This window comes from Podarcis gaigeae (assembly GCF_964106915.1).
Source record: "Podarcis gaigeae genome assembly, chromosome: 3".
In the NCBI taxonomy this organism is placed as follows: Eukaryota; Metazoa; Chordata; class Lepidosauria; order Squamata; family Lacertidae; genus Podarcis; species Podarcis gaigeae.
The window spans coordinates 65262297-65283821 of record NC_139680.1 but is presented as its reverse complement, the minus strand read 5'-3'; the positions used below and the strand labels follow the sequence as shown (position 1 = coordinate 65283821).

General features: G+C 42.2%; 3 protein-coding genes across 16 annotated transcripts in view; 1 reads left to right on the top strand and 2 right to left on the bottom strand.

Moving 5' to 3' along the window:
• TAB2 (TGF-beta activated kinase 1 (MAP3K7) binding protein 2) overlaps positions 1 to 7128 on the bottom strand; it is a 48403-nt gene extending 41275 nt beyond the window's left edge. For 2 of the 3 annotated variants that reach the window (XM_083731838.1, XM_083731841.1), the window contains exon 1: positions 6730 to 7128. The gene's annotated coding sequence lies outside the window, so the exon portion shown is untranslated. Of the gene's footprint in view, positions 1 to 4499; positions 4643 to 6729 lie in introns of those variants that run through there. The other variant, XM_083731839.1, reaches the window with a different exon arrangement.
• Positions 1 to 21525, bottom strand: part of GINM1 (glycosylated integral membrane protein 1) — a 785919-nt gene that overhangs the window by 103113 nt on the left and 661281 nt on the right. The gene's annotated exons all lie outside the window — the stretch shown is intronic.
• Positions 7244 to 21525, top strand: part of LOC310841273 (uncharacterized protein) — a 155201-nt gene continuing 140919 nt past the window's right edge. For 5 of the 11 annotated variants that reach the window (XR_014562447.1, XR_014562449.1, XR_014562452.1 and 2 more), the window contains exons 1-2: positions 11818 to 12149; positions 15757 to 15845. Coding sequence is in view for 1 of the 11 variants with exons in the window: in XM_083731847.1 (XP_083587973.1) it covers positions 12103 to 12149; positions 15757 to 15845 (136 nt within the window). In the remaining 10 variants the exon portion in view is untranslated. Of the gene's footprint in view, positions 7289 to 11811; positions 12150 to 15756; positions 15846 to 21525 lie in introns of those variants that run through there. The other 6 variants (XR_014562451.1, XR_014562455.1, XR_014562448.1 and 3 more) reach the window with 5 other exon arrangements.

The window sequence follows — 21525 nt, the reverse complement described above, 5'->3', positions numbered from 1 at the left end:
ATATAGGTAAAACTTGGGAGGGCTTCTGCAGGTCCACATACTCACTCAAACAAAGGCCTGAAATTAGCTTATGACAGATTTCTGGGGTGCCCCTCAGAGTACAGTAAGGGACACACTTCTTTGCTAGCCCTAATCTAAACCTATGACGGCTAAGAGTTGAAACGTTTGCCCCTTCCAGTGTCAATACTCAACTACTTAACTCATCCAGTAAAATAGTAAAATTTACACTGAGCAAATGAGGCTGAACCATGTACATTAAGTGATGTCAATTTAAACTTTTCATCATATCATCATTGAAGAAAGATATGAAATGCAGCTGAGGCAACAATTAATTTTTTATAGACTCAAGATAGCAATACTACATTTCCATTCGAAATTCAGAACGTAAGATGCTTTGCCTTTTTGATAAGTATTACTTAAATGAAAATTGACAGCAACTAATTAAAATGATTTCTGACTTTTCAGCAACTGAGTCTAATGGAAGGTACTAAGGTTTCTATGAAAATTCAAAATATTGTTATTGAACTCTTAACAACTGTATTAAAATTATTACTTTAACAGCAATCCCAGCTGTCAAGTGCTGACAGGATTACAACCAAAACAGCACCAATTAGAAAAAGTGGGAGCTATCAGAGTGCTCGGCGGAAACCCAAGGTTTGTAGACACACAAACAATATTTAGGAAAAAATGCTAAGAGGTAAGACATGAACATGCTATGTGGCCACAGAATGCTGAGTGTCAGGTGTAGGGGTATGGCAAAGTCAGAGAAAGGAAGATGGCTGTGGAAAAAGGGCTTAACTCTCTGAACTGGAGCACTCTACACTGCAGCATTTTCAAGCAGATCCCACCTGTTGCTATTACTCAATACAGTATACATATTAAAGTATTATCCAGTGCTTTTGTGTTTCATATTTCTACCACCAAATGCCTAGAGCTCCAGCAGTTATTGCATGTCTACTCAACAAACATTCCACTAGTGGCACTAACTTTTTGAAGATTATAAATGTAGATGATACACATTATATTCTTAGTTAACACCCAATATTTGCATGCCATAGCCAATATGCACTAGACCAGGATCTAAACATTGCTTTACAGTGTGTACAGCCTCAAAGGGCTGGATTCACCACATCAGCCCCATCAGGGGAATCCCGGTGCAAGAATTTCTGCTTACACAACAGGGCTCCCTTTCCCCTCCAAGAAATGGCTCTTGGAGATTGGGAGAAATCCCAGAGCAGCACATGGGGCCGGGGGGAGGGTGGATCATTCCATCTAGCAAGCTGCAATGCTTGTGCAGACAGAACAATTTTAAGAGCACAACACTGAATTCTATTCGAAGAGTACAGCATTCACTACTGCTTCCTTCGTAAAATTCTGTCCCTTAGTAAAGTGACTTCCAAATACTTGCACAGTTTAGAAAAAGAAAACTAGTGTTCATTCTTTATCAATGGCAGTCCCAGTTTTACCCATCCTGTCTCAAACTCAAAAAGGGATATCTTAACTATGGTTCATCAAAAGTAACTGTTGAGAAGTTTACTTATATGGCTTTTAACAACTGCTGAACTCTTCCAAAAAATACACTTGATCTAGCAGCATGATAAAAGCAGCAAACCAGCTGTTCCAACAAACAGAAATTGCTTTTAGCTAACTAAAATTAACCCAAACAAAAGAAAATACTATCATCCAAAAATATAGGCACAAACCCAATATATATTTGGAGCAAAGCTTTTTACTCTTAAGTACCACTGCCAAATTTGGTAAATACACAATGAAGGATTTCATACAATGGAGCATCTCCTACCCTAGACCTACTCCCCCCCCCCCCAAATACCATAAACTCTTTTCTCGTTGTTCTGAGATTTAACAAGGTGAGGGAGAGTTGTCCAATGCTGCTGGCTGCAAACCTTTTAAAAAAACTAGTTAGTACATAGATTTAATGGGCTACTTCACATGTGACACAAGGATGGTTTAGCACTATGTGCAAGAGCTAATGTGAGTCACAGCAAAGCCTCAGGCTTGCTTACACACACACATACACACTTGCTCTCACATGACAAGAAGAAACCTTGAAGTTTCATTTTCAAATAATCCTTGTTTGGTATTATATACAAACCAGAGGTTGTGGCTTAAAACAAACTGATTTAAAAAGCCAGCTTCATTAACCATGGCTTGAAGTTGGTTTATCTGGAAACTGGTAGCAGCCTTGATGATGATGATGGTATTTTTTATATGCCTCCTATCTGAATGGGTTGTCCCAGTCACTCTGGGCGGCTTCCAACAAAATATTAAAACATTAAAAACTTCAAACATTTAAAACTTCCCCGTATAAGGCTGCCTTCAGATGTCTTCTAAAAGCCAGATAGATATTTATTTCCTCGGCATCTGATGGGAGGGCATTCCTCCCATCTTTGAAAGTGAACATTACTGAAGCCCTTCTCCTGGCAAAATGTGTAGAGGAAAGGGAAGGGAACGCCATGTTAGCCAGACACCTCAACACAGCTCATTCTAACTCATACACATAGAACTAAATCAAGTTTATCTTTATGAAAACCCATTGAAAAGAAGGAAAAAAACCTGCTATATATTGGACAGAGGAAGTACAACATTCTGGGTTTCACGGGACCTCTCAGTTGCTTCCAGTACCATGACTGTGGTATCATTCTCTACTGTCAGGATGGAGCGGGACCTGGGACACAATTTTCTGGTAGTCCTAGTCCTCATTGACAGTAGGTTCCAGGTGATGGTACAGGGTGCGGAAACAAATGCTCAGCCCCATTACTTCCAGTCTGTAAGATTCAGAAGAGTTCCATTCTGCCCTCTATAGTATTTAACATCTACATTAAACTGCTAGGAAGAGTTATTCAGGAATTTGGGGGCACCGTTGCTGTGATGACACCCAATTCTATATCTCCATTTGGCCCCAAGTCCAAGGAACCCGTGGAGGCTCTTAGCTGGTGTTTAGCAGTAAATGAATGTGTATGATCTAATAAGAGGGATTGCTACTGGTCAATAGGAGAGCTGATCCAAGAATGGGAATATAACCTGGACAGGGTTTTGCTTCTCTTAAAAAAAAATCAGTGCCAAAGTTATTTGCTCCTGGATGCCAATATAGCAATCATGGCCAACAATGCTTTTGCTCAGGTTAGGTTCCTGGGAAAAGATGGTCTGGCAAGAGTGTGTCTTAGTGACATCCAGCTTGGATGACTGAAACACTCTACACGGGGCAGCCCTTGAACAGTGCTTGCAACCTTTAGTTTGTGCAGAATGCAACAGTAAGAATTTTTACTATGGAAAGTGCTAGAGACTATGTGACCACTATTAACTTCAGCTGTTTTGGCTGGTTCACTTAACATGACAATTTAAGATGCTGATCATTACCTCTAAAGTTCAGTGAATTAGAACCAGAAGTACATCTAGTGGGAACCTGGAAACGAGCCTTTCCACTGTTCAGTGGTGTTCAGACATTGGAATTCCCTGCTTGTATGCCCCCATCCTTGATGACTTTCCAGGGCTTAATAAATACTATTCTGTTTTGCAGAATTTTAGGCTATGACTAAATACTGTCCAGATTAGTTGTCTGAATCTTTTAATTTTTGTACTGTATTTGCTTTTTAAATAATCTATCATTGCTTTAATTGAAATATTATTACACGACTTGAATGCTCTTTCAAAGGAACGGGAAATGTGGAATATAAATATTTTAATAAATAACTAACCCAAACTTTCTAGATCAAATCCAGATAGTGGAAGTCAATGGAAGGAACTGTTTGTTGCAAAAGAAAGGGGAAAACACATCAAGCATTAACTAAAAAAGACCTTCAAGGTCATGAAGGTCCTCAGTGGCTGGTCCGAGTACATGCCTTCATACATGGCAAGTAACTCCAATATTACATCCTCTGAAAGGGTTCTGGATTCTAGACTGAAGTGCAAATCCCAGCTCATCCACAAACAGATTAGGTGGCCAAGCTCAAGCCTCCCCTCTTCATTTACATCTCACCACATATCACACACTGAGGCAGTGACATATATTTTTCAGTACAGGTCAACCAATATTTCATGTACTGTTGGTCACACTTTTGAACCCTTTTAGTAATTGTACCATCTCTTTGATTTCTGGGGGTTTTCTCCTCAGAGAAGCCTGTGGTTAATATTGAGCAGGTGAGCAAATCACAAATCACTGTTATGTTTGCATTTTCTTACAAAAAAAAGTTCTTTCTATTCTGTAACTTTCACTACCACCTTTCCTCCTCTGTCACTGGCTGGTGCTTTTTTATTTGCCTACCTGCTTGCACATTTTGTCCACCACCACCTGTCATTCCTTTATTTTTCTCTCCACTGACCTTATGCCTTATTATTGTCTCCTCCATCCACTTTTTTAGTCCTTTCTCGGTTACTTGTTCTCATCTCATCCTCTTTTACAATCCTTTCTATCACCAGCTAATCCACCTTCTTCCACATTCTCTTCACCTTCTCAAACATCTCTATCCTTCCCTGCTCACCTTCTTCTATTTCCTTTCACCTGCTGGTGTTGCCTCTGTCTCCCTCTCACTTCCCTTTTTATGCTGTTCACTTTCTTCCACCTTGCGTCACCTTCTCTGTCACTTCAATCCACTTCTCTAACACTTCCCCTTCCTAATGTCAACTTGCCTGAAATCAAAATGAAGAGGATTGGGGGAAAAGGTTCAGCACCCTCAGAACCTAATATAGGCAGCAGTTCTTCTTTGTTGCCCCGTTGTTGGTGAAGTTTGAAGAAACTCCCTAGATTTGCCCACACTGAAGCAACATAGAGTAGTAGTTCTAAAGTGAATAGCTTTCTTTCTTTTTAATTTGCGAAGTCTTGTCATTTTACATTTTTTTTAAAAAAACACCTAAATAAAACTAATGTTCATTCCAAATCGACACTGAAACATAAAAATTCCAGTCTTGTGCATACTTACTTGAGAGTTAATCCCATTAAAATAAGTGGGCCTTGCTTCTAAATAGAAATCCATAGGATTTGCTTATTTAGTTAAGGTTAACTAAGGTTCTCCCTCCCTGAGCAGCCAAATCTCCTCTTCCTTTTGTGCAGTTTCCCCCCTTTTCTGTTATCTTCTATGGATGTTTTTCCTTCCATCTCACACCAGTTTATCTGCCCTCTCCTTATGTCCACTTGCCTGAAATCTAATCTATAGAAAATAAATCTGAAGTTTCAGTACCATCAGAACCTTATATGGGCAGCAATTGTTTGCTGGTGTCCAAACCCACTTAATTTAGAGTAAGCTTCATTTAAATGAATGGACCCTACTTCTGACTACGTCTTCTAAGCAATGGAGTTACAGACCTGAGCAAACAGGATTGCTGGGTGTTCAGTGTGTAAACATGCATCATAGCATAACTCTAACCATGTCTAACCAGAAGGAAGTCCTAACCAGAAGGAAGTCCAATGTGGCTTACTCCCAGGTAAATGGGATTAGGACTGGAATCCTGCTCCTGAATGAAAAAAATGATTTCACTGAAAAGCTGCAATAATCCTCTGAGACTCATAGCAATCCTAAGCACACATGTACCTACAAGTAAAATCACATTTATGGTTGAACTGAATGAAACTTACTCCCAATGAAGAATACAAAGGTTCAGGCATTAAAGTTGCCACAATCCCACCAGGAACATTTACCTGGTCTCATAACTGAATAATGGCACAACACCTATGCGCATAACGTACTCTAAGTAAGAAGTAAAGGAAAAAAGCTAAGTCCTATATGGCTAACCGAAAGAATCCTTACTCCTCCAGTAAACCTGGAATATGGCTGTACAGCTGCAGTAACAGAAGTCCTATTCACACCAGTAATCAGAGGAATAGGGGCAGAGGTATAAAAACCCCAAGGGGGCTGGACCAAGAGAGACACCACAACTCCACCTCTATTTAAGGCACGTTTGCACATTAAGTTCAACAGGGATTACCCCACCACGACCACTGCCCTTCTATTCCAAGTGAAGTGTGTACTGGAATTGTAGTCCTTACTGGTGAATAAACCCTCACCTTGTGAGGCTTACTCTGCAGATCTGAGAGGGCGCCTGGATCCGCTTCCCCGCGTTCCTGCGCCCCACCAGCAGCAAAAGTGACCCCATCCCTCGTTTCCATGGAGAGGAGAGATGCCCCCTGACTTGTAGGCCTCCCGCCACAACCCGCTCCCCGTGACACACGTGATCCAGGGAGACCACCGAGATCGGATGGATAGCCTCTTCCCAAGACCAGCAGCAGCGTGTTCCCGTCAGGGGGTTGGTGGGGAGGAGGCAGCAGCAGCCAGGCTGGGCTGGGCCAAAGGGGGAAGGAAACCCTCTCGCGTAAGAAAAGGGAATAAAAAAGTCGCAGCCTCCGGGCTCAGCTGGGGAGTTCGCGTGGTGGTGACAGCTTTGCCTGGGGGGGATCCTGACCCTGGGACTGAACACACACCTCTGCCTGGCTCAGCACCGCACTGCCAGCAAAGGCACTCTCTGCAGAAGCGACCCCGCAGGGCTGTCACCCCTCGGAAAAGGAGGCTGACTGGGGTTGTTCCCGCCTGTATCCACAGGATTCTCCGGCCGCCTCTTCCCTCCGCCGGGGGGGGGGGGCGGGGGGCTGAAAGAAGAAGGCCGGAGTGGGCCCGAGCAGGGGAGGGGGATGCCCAGTCCCTCTCAGGCCTCTGAGGGCCGAGCGTTTTGCAGGAAAAAGGAGCCAGTCGACGCCAGGCCCGCTCCGGCCAGTCTTACCCTTCTTCGACACCGGCTCCGCCTCCGCCTCCCACAGCCGCCGCCACTACCGCCCGCGCTGCCGCCGCCGCCTCCAACCGGCGAGGCGGACACCTCCGAGCCCCTCCTGAGCCGCCGCCGCCGCCTCCTCCTCCCGCCGCCACCGGGGGAGGGAGGAAGGGGGGTTCCGTGACTGGTGCTGCTGTGGCGGCGGGCAGAGGAAGGGAGGGCTCGGCTGGGCGGGTGGGTGGATGTCTTGCAGGCGCCGCTCCCGACCTCGCTTGGAACGGTTCCGGCTTCCCAGTCGCTCCCGTCCCTCCCCCCTCGTCCACCTCCTTCTTCTCTCGCTGCGCGTCTCAGCCAGCCGAGTCCAAATCAAAATAGTGTCACACAATATGGCGGCCACTCCAGTTGGCAAGCATCGCGAGATCTTGCCCCGAGTGCTAACGGGATAGCAGCGGGAGAGGAGGAGGAGCGAGATGCGAGATGCGAGGCGAAAAAAAGAAGGGAAGGGCAGGCGGGGGCGGGGAATCGCCTCTCGTTGCCTAGGCGACGGCTAGTAATGCTGAGCAGAGCAGAGGTCAGTTTGACAGAAGTGTGGCCTCTTGCAGCCATCGGCTTCAACTGCCCACTCTGTTCCTCACTAGGAGCAACGCAAAAGTGCCAGAGCTGAGCGCCTCTTGCAAGAGAAATGAGGAGAAACGTGTTTTCCTCCCCCTTCACTGTTCTGTGAACTCTCATGGCTTTACCAGAAATCTTTCTCTGTCTTTTAATTTATCTGCTTTCCCCCAGTTCCTCCTCCTGGCCAAATTCGCATTTGCTCTTCAAGTAATTGAAATCTAGAGTGTAAGATGAAGGGTGTGGAGCTTGAATAACTTCAGCAGAGTGTGCTTCATAAAAACGAAATCAGCAAAAATAGAATCATACATCTGTAAAGTTGAAAGGGACCCCAGGGGTCATCTAGTCCAATCCCCTGCCATGCAGGAATTTGAACTAAAACATCCATGGCAGATGGCCATCCACGCTCCGCTTAAAAATTACAAGGAAGGAGAGTCCTCCACCTTCCTTTGGAGACCATTGTACTGCCAAACAGCTCTTACCGACAACAAAAAGTTCTTTGTGATGTTTAGTCGACATCTCCTTTCTTGTAACTTTAACTCAGGTCCTAACTTTAACTCAGTTCAGGTCCTAGCCTCCAGAGCAGGAGAAAACAAGCTTGTGCCCCCACATTTGAGAGTCCTTTAGATATTTGAAGATGGCGCTGTGGGTTAAACCACAGAGTCTAGGACTTGCCGATCAAAAGGTCAGTGGTTCGAATCCCCACGACGGGGTGAGCTCCCGTTGCTTGGTCCCTGCTCCTGCCAACCTAGGAGTTCGAAAGCACATCAAAGTGCAAATAGATAAATAGGTACTGCTCCAGTGGGAAGGTAAACGGCGTTTTCGTGCGCTGCTCTGGTTCGCCAGAAGCGGCTTAGTCATGCTGGTTACATGACCCATAAGCTGTACGCCGGCTCCCTTAGCCAATAAAGCAAGATGAGCGCCGCAACCCCAGAGTCGGTCACGACTGGACCTAATGGTCAGGGGTCCCTTTACCTTTACTTTATATCTCCTCTCAGTTTCTTCTTTTCCAGGCTAAACATACCCAGTTTCCTCAACTGTTCCTCATAAAGCTAAGCTTCCAGACTCTTTATCCTCTTGGTCATCCACCTCTGCACATATTCCGGCTTGTCAATATCCTTCTTAAACTGTGGCACCTAGAACTGGACACAGTACTCCAGGTGTGGTCTGACTAAGGCAGAATAGAGCAGGATTATTACTTCCCTTGACCAGGACACAAGATTTCTTTTGATGCCGCCTCAGATAGCATTAGGTTCCTTTCTGCTGTTAAGCTTGTGGTCTATTAAGACCCCTCAATCCTTTTCACATTTACTACTCACAATCCACATGTCTTCCAATTATTTGTACATCTGGTTCTTCCTGCCTAAGTGTAGAACCTTACATTTGTCCCTATTGAAATTTATTTTGTTAGTTTTGACTCAGTTCTCCAAGCCTTATCCTGTCTTCTGCAGTATTGGCTACCCCCCCCCAATTTGGTGTCATCTGCAGATTTGATGAGGATCCCCTCAATACATTCATCCAAGTGTCCAACCACTTTCATACTCGCAGGCACACTTGCTTTGTTTGAAGTAAATAAGGAATTCACAAGTATGATAGAGCAAACCCATTGAGATAAGGAGGAAGCCATTTCCAGGTTCTTTCAAGTAACTTTTGACAGCTTTAAATAAACATTTATTTTCAAGTATTTCTGAAATATTTAGTATTGCAGAACTCACCATTGGCACAAACTAAAATGAAGAGCAGAGAAGTTAAAAAAAATCATTATTATCATACATCATTTATATGTTGCCCAGTAATTAACCTGCCTTTTGAGTATAAGTCTCTGTGACACCTATCAAGGCATACTCAAATCATATAAACAAATTTTTAAAAGCACAATAAATACTAATTATGAACAATAACAATCATTCTCTGCAATCTCAATGCACCATGTAAAATTTTACATTATTCTTATGGAGGTGAGGATAAAAATATGAAATCCACAGCTCTGCTAAGAGAGAGATAGCACTCAGCCACCCTGAGTTATCTCCGGGTATCACAGATTGACTGCCAACTTGGTTGTGCACACACCATATCCGCAAAGCACATTCAAAGCTGATTATTTTCCTCCAAGAATTCTGGGCACTGTAGTTTACCCCTCGGAGTTATAATTCTCATAAGCCCTTAACAAACTTCAATGCCCAGAATTATTTGAGGAAAAGAATGTGCATTGGATGTGCTTTAAAGGTGTAGTGTGTAACAGCTGAAATCAGTTGGAAGAAAACCCAGAGCCTTCTCGTAACCTTGAGGATACACCTGCTGTTAGCCTAAACTTCAACAGAGAACTGGCAAGGCAATCGATGTAAAATCCCTCATTTGCAGAATACCATCTTCCCACCCAATCAATAAAACCAAGTCTAATGTGTAATCTGCCACATGTATTGGGCCAATGACATATTGGGACAGTCTCATGGTGGTGATGCTGATCACGACGTCTTGAGCTGCCCCCAACCTGGTGTCCTTTGCATGGATATTGATATCTTCCACTGCTAAGAATGTGGGGCTCCTAAACACCATAACTAAGACCATATTGATCAGCTCAGATAGGGAGACTGCTGGGCAGCAGGGGATTGCCAGTACACCAGCAGAATCCTTTATCTGTCCCACTTAGCCAACACAATTTGCAAACACCCTAGACATGTACAGTACTTGTCTAGACAGGGAGACTGGAAAGAGAGACTGAATTCCTAACACACACCCTTCTGATTTCACTCTGATGCTGGCTTGGATTATGACATTAAAGGAACAGAGAAATCGTAGTCACTTTATTGCTATGAAATATTTGCTCCTAGCTCTTTGAGTTGCACACTGTTAGTGAAAGGAAAGAATTTAAGCAGGAAATACAACTATTCCTGATAGCAGATGAATTGACTTGATAAACCACATCTGCTAAGTACACAACTTTTGCTGAACATAGTTGCTTAAATTAGTTTACATGTTTGTGATTCCTTCGAGCCATCTTCCAAAGAAAGAATCAGCTATCTCCCAAATAAAGAATTGGTTACTGATACAACAATTTCAGACTTTGAGGAGAGCACTTTGAATGGAAATGTACCTATTTGGATCCCAATGTCAGGGGAAGGAGATTAATTTTTGGAATGTTACTGTCAAAGTTGGAAGTCATGGCATTTGCACAGCAGCACCGCTATAAAAGTGGAAGGGATGATGGGATAACCTGCACATATTGTGCAGAACAGGTGCACATGGCAAAGCAATCAGCCCTGAAGACTAAAATGTTATTGCAGGGCTAGCAAGGGGTCATGTGTGGGAATGTCTGAGAAACAAACTATCACAACCTGAGTCCAAAGTACTACCCAAATATTGTGGTCCCACGGCAACTTTTGCTTTGTGCCCCTCAAGTTTATTTTCAATATGAGAGGGACCATGCAAAGTGCAGTTTGTGATGTGGTACAGCAGGCTGCTTCTGTTCAGAAAAGAGAAGAAATCTAAAATTGTACCCAGCTCTTTGGATCCTGGGCCATATTACCAGGGCAAAAGTGCAGAATTACAATGTGAGATATACGGTATATTTGAAGTACACTTCTTTTACTTTTTCTCATATGATTATTTCATCTACCATATCCACTGCGTTTGAAGTAAAGTCTTTTGTTAAAAGTTTTGTGGCTATTGTTTAGCTGAGCCCAAATAGGAGGCAGGGCAAAGTAAGACTTGCTAATACAGTATTTCATTCAAAATGGTTTCAGATTTAGAACTAGCCAGGCCATTTCCTCTCTAAAGTTTTGTAATTATTCTACAGTGCCCTTCAAGTGGAAACATATGCTTATTTAACTGTCATATCATATAGCATCAATTACAATTTTTTATGAAAGCGATTTTACTGGGCAAAACCTGCATTATGAGACTTTGAAAGTTATACTTGTTGCACCAAATTTAACTTGCAGGATTAGACTTCTGTACCTTTGATTATAGTTGATTGATGAAGAAATGTCAGCAACGCCGCAATTTCAGGGTCCTAAATCACATATTAATAGTGTAATACTAGAAACATTTACTCAGAATTAAATCCCATTTAGTGGAATGGGAAGTTCTTTCCAGTGTTATGGGTTTGCAGGGGGCAAGGATCCCTAAAATTCCTGGGTGCCAAGTTCTCCTCATAGTTTCTGAAATTAGTAAATGTGGGGTTTGACCAACAGATTTAGCAAGGCCTTAAAAAGGCAGTTTCCTCAGGAGGGTGCCTTAGAGAGGTGCTATGAAAGAACAAAGGTGATGGCAGGGTCACCATCAGACAAGAAGTGGGGTGTGTGTGAGAGAGAAGTTCCTCCTCAGGCTGTGTGTTAGTTAGCAAAAGGCAATAGAAGATGTGAGGGGAAAGTTGCAAGGGTAACTGGGGGTGTGGTGTCACCACAGGAAAAAAGTGTCTTTTGCAAGAGGCTTTTGAAACAGAGGTTGTCAAGGGAACACTGGGGATGATGTAATGGATGGAGGAGTTGTGTTTGGCAAGGGGTTCTGGGGGAAAGGAGCAGGAAGTGGAGGAGGAAGTCTCCATGAAGGGACTGAAGGGCGGCAGCCATATTGGCTGGCTGGAGTGGGCTGTTACAGAGGCACGGGGATGCTGCTTAGGATGCATCTGAGTCCAGTGCTGTGCTGCTGGGAAGGACAAGCCTCACTTGCTGTGAATGCCCTCTCCATCTGAACTCAGGTGTAAATATGCATAAATAAACAGTATTTAGAAGACACTGCGGACACCCTGGGTGAGCACCTGGAATCCCTGGAATCATGCTACCACTCAGCAGAGATTGTGGATGGCGTGGAACTCTAGTTATGTAAGTACTCGGTATAAGGCTGCATATACACAAAGCCATTTGCAGCACAAAAATTAACTAAGTTTTCCTCAATCCCAAATTGTTGATGATCGTCGTGAACATGGTGCTTCAATCTAGATCCATCTGCCATCCACACAGGTGACTATGCTTGAAAGCTTTTTCCTTGAGTAGGTTTTCCATGCCTTTCCCCCCCTGCACATGCCCCAGGTGAATGAAGAAATTAATAATAATAATAATAATAATAATAATAATAATAATAATAATAATTTATTTATACCCCACCCATCTGGCTGAGTTTCCCCAGCCACTCTGGGCGGCTTCCAATGTAGTGTTAAAAACAATACAGCATTAAATATTAAAAACCTCCCTAAACAGGGAAAGAAAGAAGTAGTGATGGCGATGTTAGTGTATATACCCACCTAGAACGTAATAGGGCAGCTGTGGACACTCCCCAACCCCATTGCCAGGGCTGTCTGCATCTGTTTTAACCTGTTTTCAAATGGACATACAGTGGTACCTCAGGTTACAGACACTTCAGGTTACATACGCTTCAGGTTACAGACTCCGCTAACCCAGAAATAGTGCTTCAGGTTAAGAACTTTGCTTCAGGATGAGAACAGAAATCGGGCTCCAGCGGTGCAGCAGCAGCAGGAGGCCCCATTAGCTAAAGTGGTGCTTCAGGTTAAGAACAGTTTCAGGTTAAGTACAGACCTCCGGAACGAATTAAGTACTTAACCTGAGTTACCACTGTACTGCAGGGTAATGCAGAATCAATCTGCAGTAAATTTCTATTCTTTAAATGAAACCGGTTTCTCAAGTACTTTTCAGTGGCAAAAAATATGCAGTAGAACTTGCCTTCTTATTAGAGATTTCAGTTTACAAAACATCATATAAACACAAGCTAAGTTCATATGTATTTATTGTACCCCAACCAGCGTCAGCATGTATTGTTAAAAAAAAATAATTAAATTGATTTTTTATGCACAGGTTCAAAATCTTTTGATAGTTAAAATCTGTGAGACATTGCAAAAACTACCAGATCTTTTGAAACAATTTATGAAGGCCCATCCATTAGATAGCACTGTTTGTGTGCCTGGCTGTTCTTAACCTCTAGTTGTGGTAGTGTATCTTCCGGTAACATGCACATCTGCAAATAGGAAAGGATGAAAGTTCTGTGGAACTGGGGTAAGGCAGACCTGTGGGGGAGAAAAGAGAACAGATCAGATGCAAAGTATTTTCCAACTATGCAGTATTCTACTAGTATTTGGGTGTCCCCTGTCCCCCTGCAGTGTGTTGTTTCGGCACCGGTTAGGAAACATTGAACAAATATTCGGAACAGCACAAATAAAATACAAACTTACTGGCACAGAAGTAAGTTTACAGCTTTATGTCTAGAAAGAGCAATGGAATAATTTAGAGCAATTTTGGACACTATCAAGTGACACATTATTTTTAGATTTTAATACTGTGGGTTTTGACCCAAATGCAGTAAAATATATTCTCTAAACTTGGATGTACCATGCAAAGTGCCATCAGGACCAGACACTATAAACTAGGATTGGCATATAATTTCAGGGAGAAGAGATTGTAATGGAAACGGTATTGTTGCCTACTTTTATGAGGAGAATGAAGTGTTATAAATGCTGAAGATCCTTTCAACTAGAACCAAACATACTTCAAAAATATTCCCAACTTCTTGATATGCCCTAATCAATATAAGAATTCTTCATTGGCAAAAAGAATGTTTTCCCTGCACGTTACCTATTTATGCCAATATTAGATCCATACCTGCTTTTAAATCAGATGATTAACGTAATGTGCAGCTAGCAATTGCAGATTTAATGAGCGCATTTCCCACATGTTATGAATGATGCCACCTCTTTTCAGCAAGGAGTTGTTTTGTTACTTTATCAGTGCGACATCTGCATGACATCTGTTTCATTTTGGTCCCGGAGGCTCCTGCTATCTACTCAAATACTCAAACAAAGAAAGTTCTATGAATAAATCCCAAACTCCCTTCTGCCTACCCTAGAACTAGCCCAATTTAAAACGCAAATTAAGAAAACTAAGAGAAGCAACCCCTGTTAATCTAGCATATGCTATTGCCCAGTGTGGGATCTTTGAGGATGAGAAAGTGCAATTTTTCAAAACCACTCAATGAGTCAATTGCCAGGGGTTCCTAACTGAGCATGAAAACTTGTAACTCCATTAAGATGGGGAAAACAGTGGGTCTGGCAGGGTCACTAGGATGTCTGTGAGGGAAGAAGACGGAACGGGGAAAGTCAATTACTCCCAGCAACAAATCTTCTGCTGCATAGGCTAGATACACATTAGTGGCTTAAAATGCAGCAAGGCCATTTCCCCCCACTGTGTTTTAAGTGGCATCTGCACACTATTCTACACACATACCAGAGGGGTTGGGGATGCCTTCACCCAATGCACATTAACTGTTTGGTTTTCATGCACCTATACCTCCCTCCTAATCATTAAGCTGTTATCTGTGCCTGGCACTGTCATCCATATACAGTATGTGCAAAGGCTGTCTCAAACATACACACCTCAGCTAAAATGCATCATGAATGTGGCTGAAGTTTTACTTCCTGATTGAAGTTGATTTGAGAGAAAACATTTCAAGCAGCGATATTTCCCAAGAAACTACAGGATAGTTCTGCATTGTGGGCAACATTGGGCGTACATGGATTCAAAAAGCCAGAGGTGGGAGTGCATTGGGGCCAGAGTAAATGGTATTGTGTACAGAGCCATTTCCCTATGTGGAGTGGAAAGGCTTGGAAGCCAATTTAGCTGGGAAGAGAGATGCCCAGTTCTATGTTGGTTCAATGAAGAATTATTGAAAGGAGAATTCCCAGATGCTAAGAGGCAAGTTTGGGGCAAGAATTCTTTGGGGAGAGAACCCTAGCAGAAATTTAAAATCACGAAATAGGCAGCAAATACAGTCTGTTAGACCTTTAAAATATGCCCTTTACAGTGAATTCCAAAGTTTCTCTCTTACCCAGCATAGAAAAAGACCACACATTTGGTAAATAAAAAAATGATTTACTTACAAACTCTTCAAAGGTCAGGTTCATGTGCTTCAGAAAGTTGCACAGGCAGTAAAACTTAGCTTAATTACAAAATGTTGAAAGTTCCTAAATTATTGGTATAGGAATTCAAGAGTGACCTATGCTAAGCCTCGCAGGACAGCTTATTCTGTGGTATTATCCCCTTCATGCATTCATTAGACTTAAGCATGCTGGTTATATGAGACTTGTTATCCCACATTCTGAAGGTCAAACCACATCCTAGTCTTCCTACTCCAACTCAGGTCAAGTCCACATGCTACCTGGGCTGTTTCAAAACAGTGTCACAAACTCAGACACCACTACTTATTTGGACCTTGCCCTTCACAGCTCTGTTAGTGCTCACCTAAAATATTCTCTCTCTCTCTCTCTCTCTCTCTCTCTCTCACACACACACACACACACACACACAGAGAGAGAGAGAGAGAGAGAGAGAGAGAGAGAGAGACAACCAGCTACTAAACTGTTGAGGGTGGGGAAAAACAACTTTTATTTCAGAAATCTAACCTGACCCCATCCAATGTTCATAGGAGAAGAAAGAACACTCAGCTTCAGCTGCTGGTTGCCCTGGGACTTAAGAACAGAAGAGAAGCACCCTGTGGCTTCTGCCATCAGCCAGGTGACTGGGTTGTTTGTATTTAGGGTTTGTGCATATGGATCTGTGTGTATTTACTATAATCTGTTGTAAACTAATCTGAGGATCATTCAGTCAAAAGGGTGGAGGAGATACAGAATCTTCTGAATTAGTAAAATAAATAAAAAAATCTGAACATATAGAAAGCTTAGTGACCACTGCTGTATGAGAAGAGATAAGGCCCCCAAGAGCTAGAATAATCCAGTGTTTTAATGTGAGGAAAGGCTTCAGCACCATCATCGTTATCTTTATGGTAGTGTTTGTTTTTTAAAGGAGTGGGTGTGGGTGCAGAGCAAAATCAATCCCTACTCCAAAAGCAAGGGAAATAATGGGAAAGTAGGTTGCATTTGTGTATTGTAGGAGCTGATTCTGAGTCTCCAACAGGTTCAGGCCATAGGAACATTGCTAAATATAGCAACCACTTTACTGAATGATGAGCCAACAGTTTTGCAAGATAATAGAAATACAGCTAGCTTCCTTATTGCCATCCAAAATTCTTGCCTGCAATGCACAAAACGTATCTCATTCATTATCTTGTCTCCCAGAGCCCTTGGCTTGGTCTGCTTGTTCTACTTGCTACAGTTACAAGAACTAAGTAAATTTAAATCCCAGGGATCATGTGCTGTACATACACGGTGAAAAGAGCACATTGTTGTCCTTTTGGGGTGTGGGGGAGGGTGGTGATGGTGGTGAAAGCTGGGCTTCCTCCAAAGGGCACTTCTACATATCTTGCTACAATTAGACTATTTGGAGCCAAGCAATGTGGAGCCTTAACTAATTTCAGCATTCACTTCTGCTAAATTATTTACGACGCTTTCCATGCAGGCTCTGGCTTTTTAAAAAAGCCGCACACACGCCTAATGCTCTATGTTAGGTTCCATATGAAAATAAAGGACAAATTCTGCACTCAGTGTCCAACTAGTACAGTAGTTTAAAGCACAGTAACTGATGCTTAAGCCAAGCATTTGATATATTCAAAGAGACCAGAATGGAATTTCTGCCATGTACAGAGCTACTAAATCATGTTCATTAATGATGAGAATGCTTAATGTTTTCACATAAGCAACTGAAACAACATTAGAAACATTTAATAAAAATACAGCCAGCCACTCCTATCAAAAACTCAGACACCTCAAATATAAAACAATGAAGATTTTAAAAACAGAGAAAGTCCCTCTGTTTTACAACTGCAGAGTCAGCATTATAGATCTATTGAAACTGTTTGCTGGGGGAATCCTCAGCCTGAACTTTGTAAAAGTGAAAATACAGAAAGGTAAAATAGATGGTTTGATAGTTTCTTCTCTTTCCTTTTTGGAAAAATTACAATGGACCAATGCATCTCAGACTTTTAAAAGTGGGGCCAACCTATTCAGTCCTTTTTGGGCCAATTTTAATCTAACGCTCTGCACATTGCTGGCTTAAAATGCAGCTAAGTTCTTCTTTGTCTCAGTTTGGATCAAAGCTGGTTTGGGGAGAACACTGTTAAATAAGAAATCACAGAATAGATACAGGATAGATATGGATTGTGGTTAATGCCATGCAAAACCAGCTGTGGGGAGCACGCTGTATGCAGACTAAATGGGAGTGTGTACACAGCCTGACACCACCTTTCAAGCCATACCTCTCTCTATAACAGGAAGCACAAAAATATCACACCAGTAGTTAGCTATGAATCTTTCGTTTTTCTGTGTAAATATAGATATAGGCGACATGTATTTGAGTTGAATTAAAGCATAATTAGGGAGGGAGGGAGGGAGACTTTAAGTCATCACACTAACACATCACATCACACTGACAAGAATGGTGTGCTGTGAGCCTCGTAAAAGTCCCTCAAAATGTGTGTGTGTGTGTTGTGCAACCCACCCAGAAACACATTGTTACCCACGGTTTGAGAAGCTCTGCAGTAGGCAAAGTAAAGAGCAAAACACGCAGGTTTTGGGAAATTAGAGAACAAATAAGTTCACTGATCAGTAGGTTGCCAAAATCAACAGCCGCAGAAACAGGGAATACAGAGGGAGAATTGTCACTGAATTCTCTCCAAACCAAGAAAGGGAATTTTGTAGGTTCTTGTTTGGGTACTACATTTAAAAAATAATAATAGTTCAAGGATTGGAGGAGTTTTAATAAGAGTCGATCTAGACATGATGTGCGAGATCCATGCATCAAGAATCTCCCACAATTAAAAAGCTAAAAGGAGCCAGAAAGGAAAACTATGGTGCCAAGGGAGGAGTTTTCAGAGGTTTTAGCACAATCCTATGCATATTTATCTGCTGGGGCTTATATAGGCTATGTAGAATTATAGGCCAAAATAATTGACCACCTGAAAGATATAGGTACCATTATAATTTCACTGGCTAAACAAATAGCTGATTTATATTGGGAAAATAGTGCAGCCCCAAACTGACCCTTACCCCCATACACACATACATACCAGTGGCTGATTTTAACTTTTAAAAACAACAATAAGATCCTGATCTCAGATGTCCCATAGCTCACCTCGTTGCACTCTTAAGAGAGCTTCCAGACCTTCACTATTTTTGCATGAGATTCAGTCACATCCTGGCAAATTCAGGCTGCAGAATCAAAGTTGAACTGGAGCTCTTGCAAAGCAAACCTATTTTCCCCAAAGATCAGGCATCTTGCAATGAGGAAAGTGACCAAAAAATAGCACTTGCTTTGATGCAGTGTGGTCCTTTTTGTTAAAGGGTTTGGCTGGAAGCAACCTAAGAAATGGGGTCCACACATCCCTATGTTGCTGCTGAATTTTGCTTGAGGAAAAAGGTCCAAGAAATCTAGACAGAATAAGAACCTCTCAGGCTAGTAGCCAGAGGGGGGATATGCATATCTTTATTCACATATTAGCTGCTTCTCTTCTTATGAAAAACTGATGTAAAATGAAAACTATTCACACACATTATATGCACACATAAAATTCTGTGCAATTTTTTTATATTTGAGTCCTATATGCTTCATGTTTTATTTTAAAATGTGATCTTTTTAATATGGGCCTTGTGATTTATTGCACTTTTCCAAGCAAGCAGAAGCAATTACGGTACTATTTTAAAAAATCCTGCAGGAATGGTAACACAACTCTTCTGTTCATTATCTACAAATCCCATTAAAAACTACTCCAAACAAGCCTAAGGAGATTCACAAATCATGAAGGGTTGCCATGGGGAAGATAAGAATCTCTTCTTCTCCTTACATAGCATAGTCAAGAGAAGAGATAAAAGTTCAAATGGCAACTCAAATGAGTTTGTCTTGATGTTAGGAAGAAACTTTTTACTATATATGTAATGCTGAACATTGAAACAGGTCGCCAAAAATGCAGCGGCTTCTACAACTCTGGAGGCCTTCCAGAATAGTTTAAACTATATATTTCACTGAATGCATATCTGAATCTAATGTTGCAGGTTTTAAAAAATGCAAATAGCATCAGCTGGGGTGGGTTGATAATTAATAGTATCAGAGTAGGTGTGGAAAGGAAAAAGTCCTCCCTGTCCTCTGTCTACTGCAGTCCTGAGGAAAACATCTCTTCTGAAGCTAGTATTGTTTTGAAGGGAAATTCCCTCATTGGTGTCAGCCTTTCTCAACCTTGGGTCCCCAGATGTTTTTGGCCTATAACTCCCATCATCCCTGACCACTGGTCCTGTGAGCTAGGGATCATGGGAGTTGTAGGCCAAAAACATCTGGGGACTCAAGGTACATATACAATAAATACAAATACTTTATAATGTCATGTTACGGCAAAAGTCTGGGTGCGAGGCTGCTCTGCCACCCAGCTCATCGGACTAAGTCCGTGGGTCCCTGCGGAGGAAAATGAGCTCAGCCGGAGACAGGAGCAAACTGCAGAAGATCCAAGTTTATTGCGCAACAGGTTCAAGGCGAGATTGAACAGCGAGAAAGGGGTGACATGAGTTTTTGAAACTCCCTCCATGTCCCAGAATACAGTGCAAAACACGTCATGAATACATTAAAGAGAGGTTTGGTTACACAGATTACATCATGAATATATTAAAGGGAGGTTGGGTTACAAAGATTAACATAAGGAGGAGGGAGGGGGGAATATGCAGAGCTGGAGATATGCACAGATAAACACTTCCTGGGGATGAGAAAACAATAGTCCCAAATATGCATAGTCTTCCACCTGACATTGTCTGGAGGAAAGGCTGATCAGAGCAATTTGAAAGGATTAGGGTCTTGACACCTTGCTTGAGGGATTATGCTGGACAGGGGAGGTGTGATGGAGTCCTAGAGTAATTGAGCAAACTGGCACGCTGATTTTCTATGAATTTTATAGATTTTAGTCCCTTTCGACATTGACAATTGGAAATAAATTGATATATTGTAGCGAAGAAGAAGGTGAGGAAGACATGCCCCCCCCCTTCCGTAACAGTCCCCCATTTGGAGATAGATTTGCATTAAAGTTCTGTAAGAACTTGCAAATCTTTTCTCCGCACCCTAGATCTCGGTGAAGGTAGGGGTGCCCTGTGAGTGGGAATAGGCCCAATGGAAAAAGGGGGTGGGTTGAGCAGGGCAGCAAAGGAGGGAGCAACACGGACCAATACAATGTATGTTTATGTTATATAGATATGCACTAAATAATAACTTTGTATCTATCGTACTAGATGTGTGGGTTTGTGCAAACCTGAAGGGGACTTGCAAGCCATGCCTCTTAAGGTCATTTGCAAGTATAGTAGTGCAGATAGCTGGATATAGGATATCGCATAAAGGAACACCTGTTGTATTTTGTTCAGTAGTGGTCTATGCTTTACATTTAGCAGGAAGGTCCACTATTGACTGGAAAAAAATGCAGTTTGCTTTGCCCCCCGCCATTTTGTGTTCTCAGGTGTCAAGGTAGATCTTCTGTGGTCTCACGTGTCACAGTAGTGGCAATCCCTGGTGAATCCACTTAGGGCTTTCATATTAGCCATGTTGCCTGGCACCCATCACAGCTGGCAGGTTTGGACACGTCCTGAGGGAAATGTCTTTACCTTGGCCTTTCTATGGGGTTTTATTTTAGAGGCTCTGGTCTTGCAGTCATGGGAAGTTGCTCACTTGCACTTAAAGGACCAAAAGCTAATTGCAGCCTGGATACACATGCCCAATTCACACTGGGTCCAATTTGAATTTATCTTGCCCCATGGTTCTTAACTCTTCAAACCAATCTGTTAAAAGAAAACCATTCTTAAAAGGGGCACTTGTCCAAATAAGTCAATTTAACTCTATAAGGGATCATTCCTGCTAAATCAAGGCATATACACCTTCCTGAAGCTTCTCCTTGGTAAAGCGAGTTTTAACACATTTTAAAATGGGTAGGGAAGGTTGGCAGTGTGCCAGGTGGGACAGCGAAATGTGGTTATCTAAACATTGAACTACACAATAGCCTGATCCATTAGAAAGCATAAAATGTATGAAAATCCTCCATTGGGGTATAAGGATTAAGGCAGTATACATTAAACATAAGACAATTACACACACACACACAAAAATTCCTCCCTTTGTGGAAATAACACTGTCAAACACATTTCAACATTCCTACATAATAACACATAATACACAACAAACTAATTAAATATCAGTTGAATATAAAAGTCAAAAATGTCCTTGCAATTCAACTCCTCCCCTCTTTGTCAGCCCCACTTCCCCTTTGAAAGAAATTGCT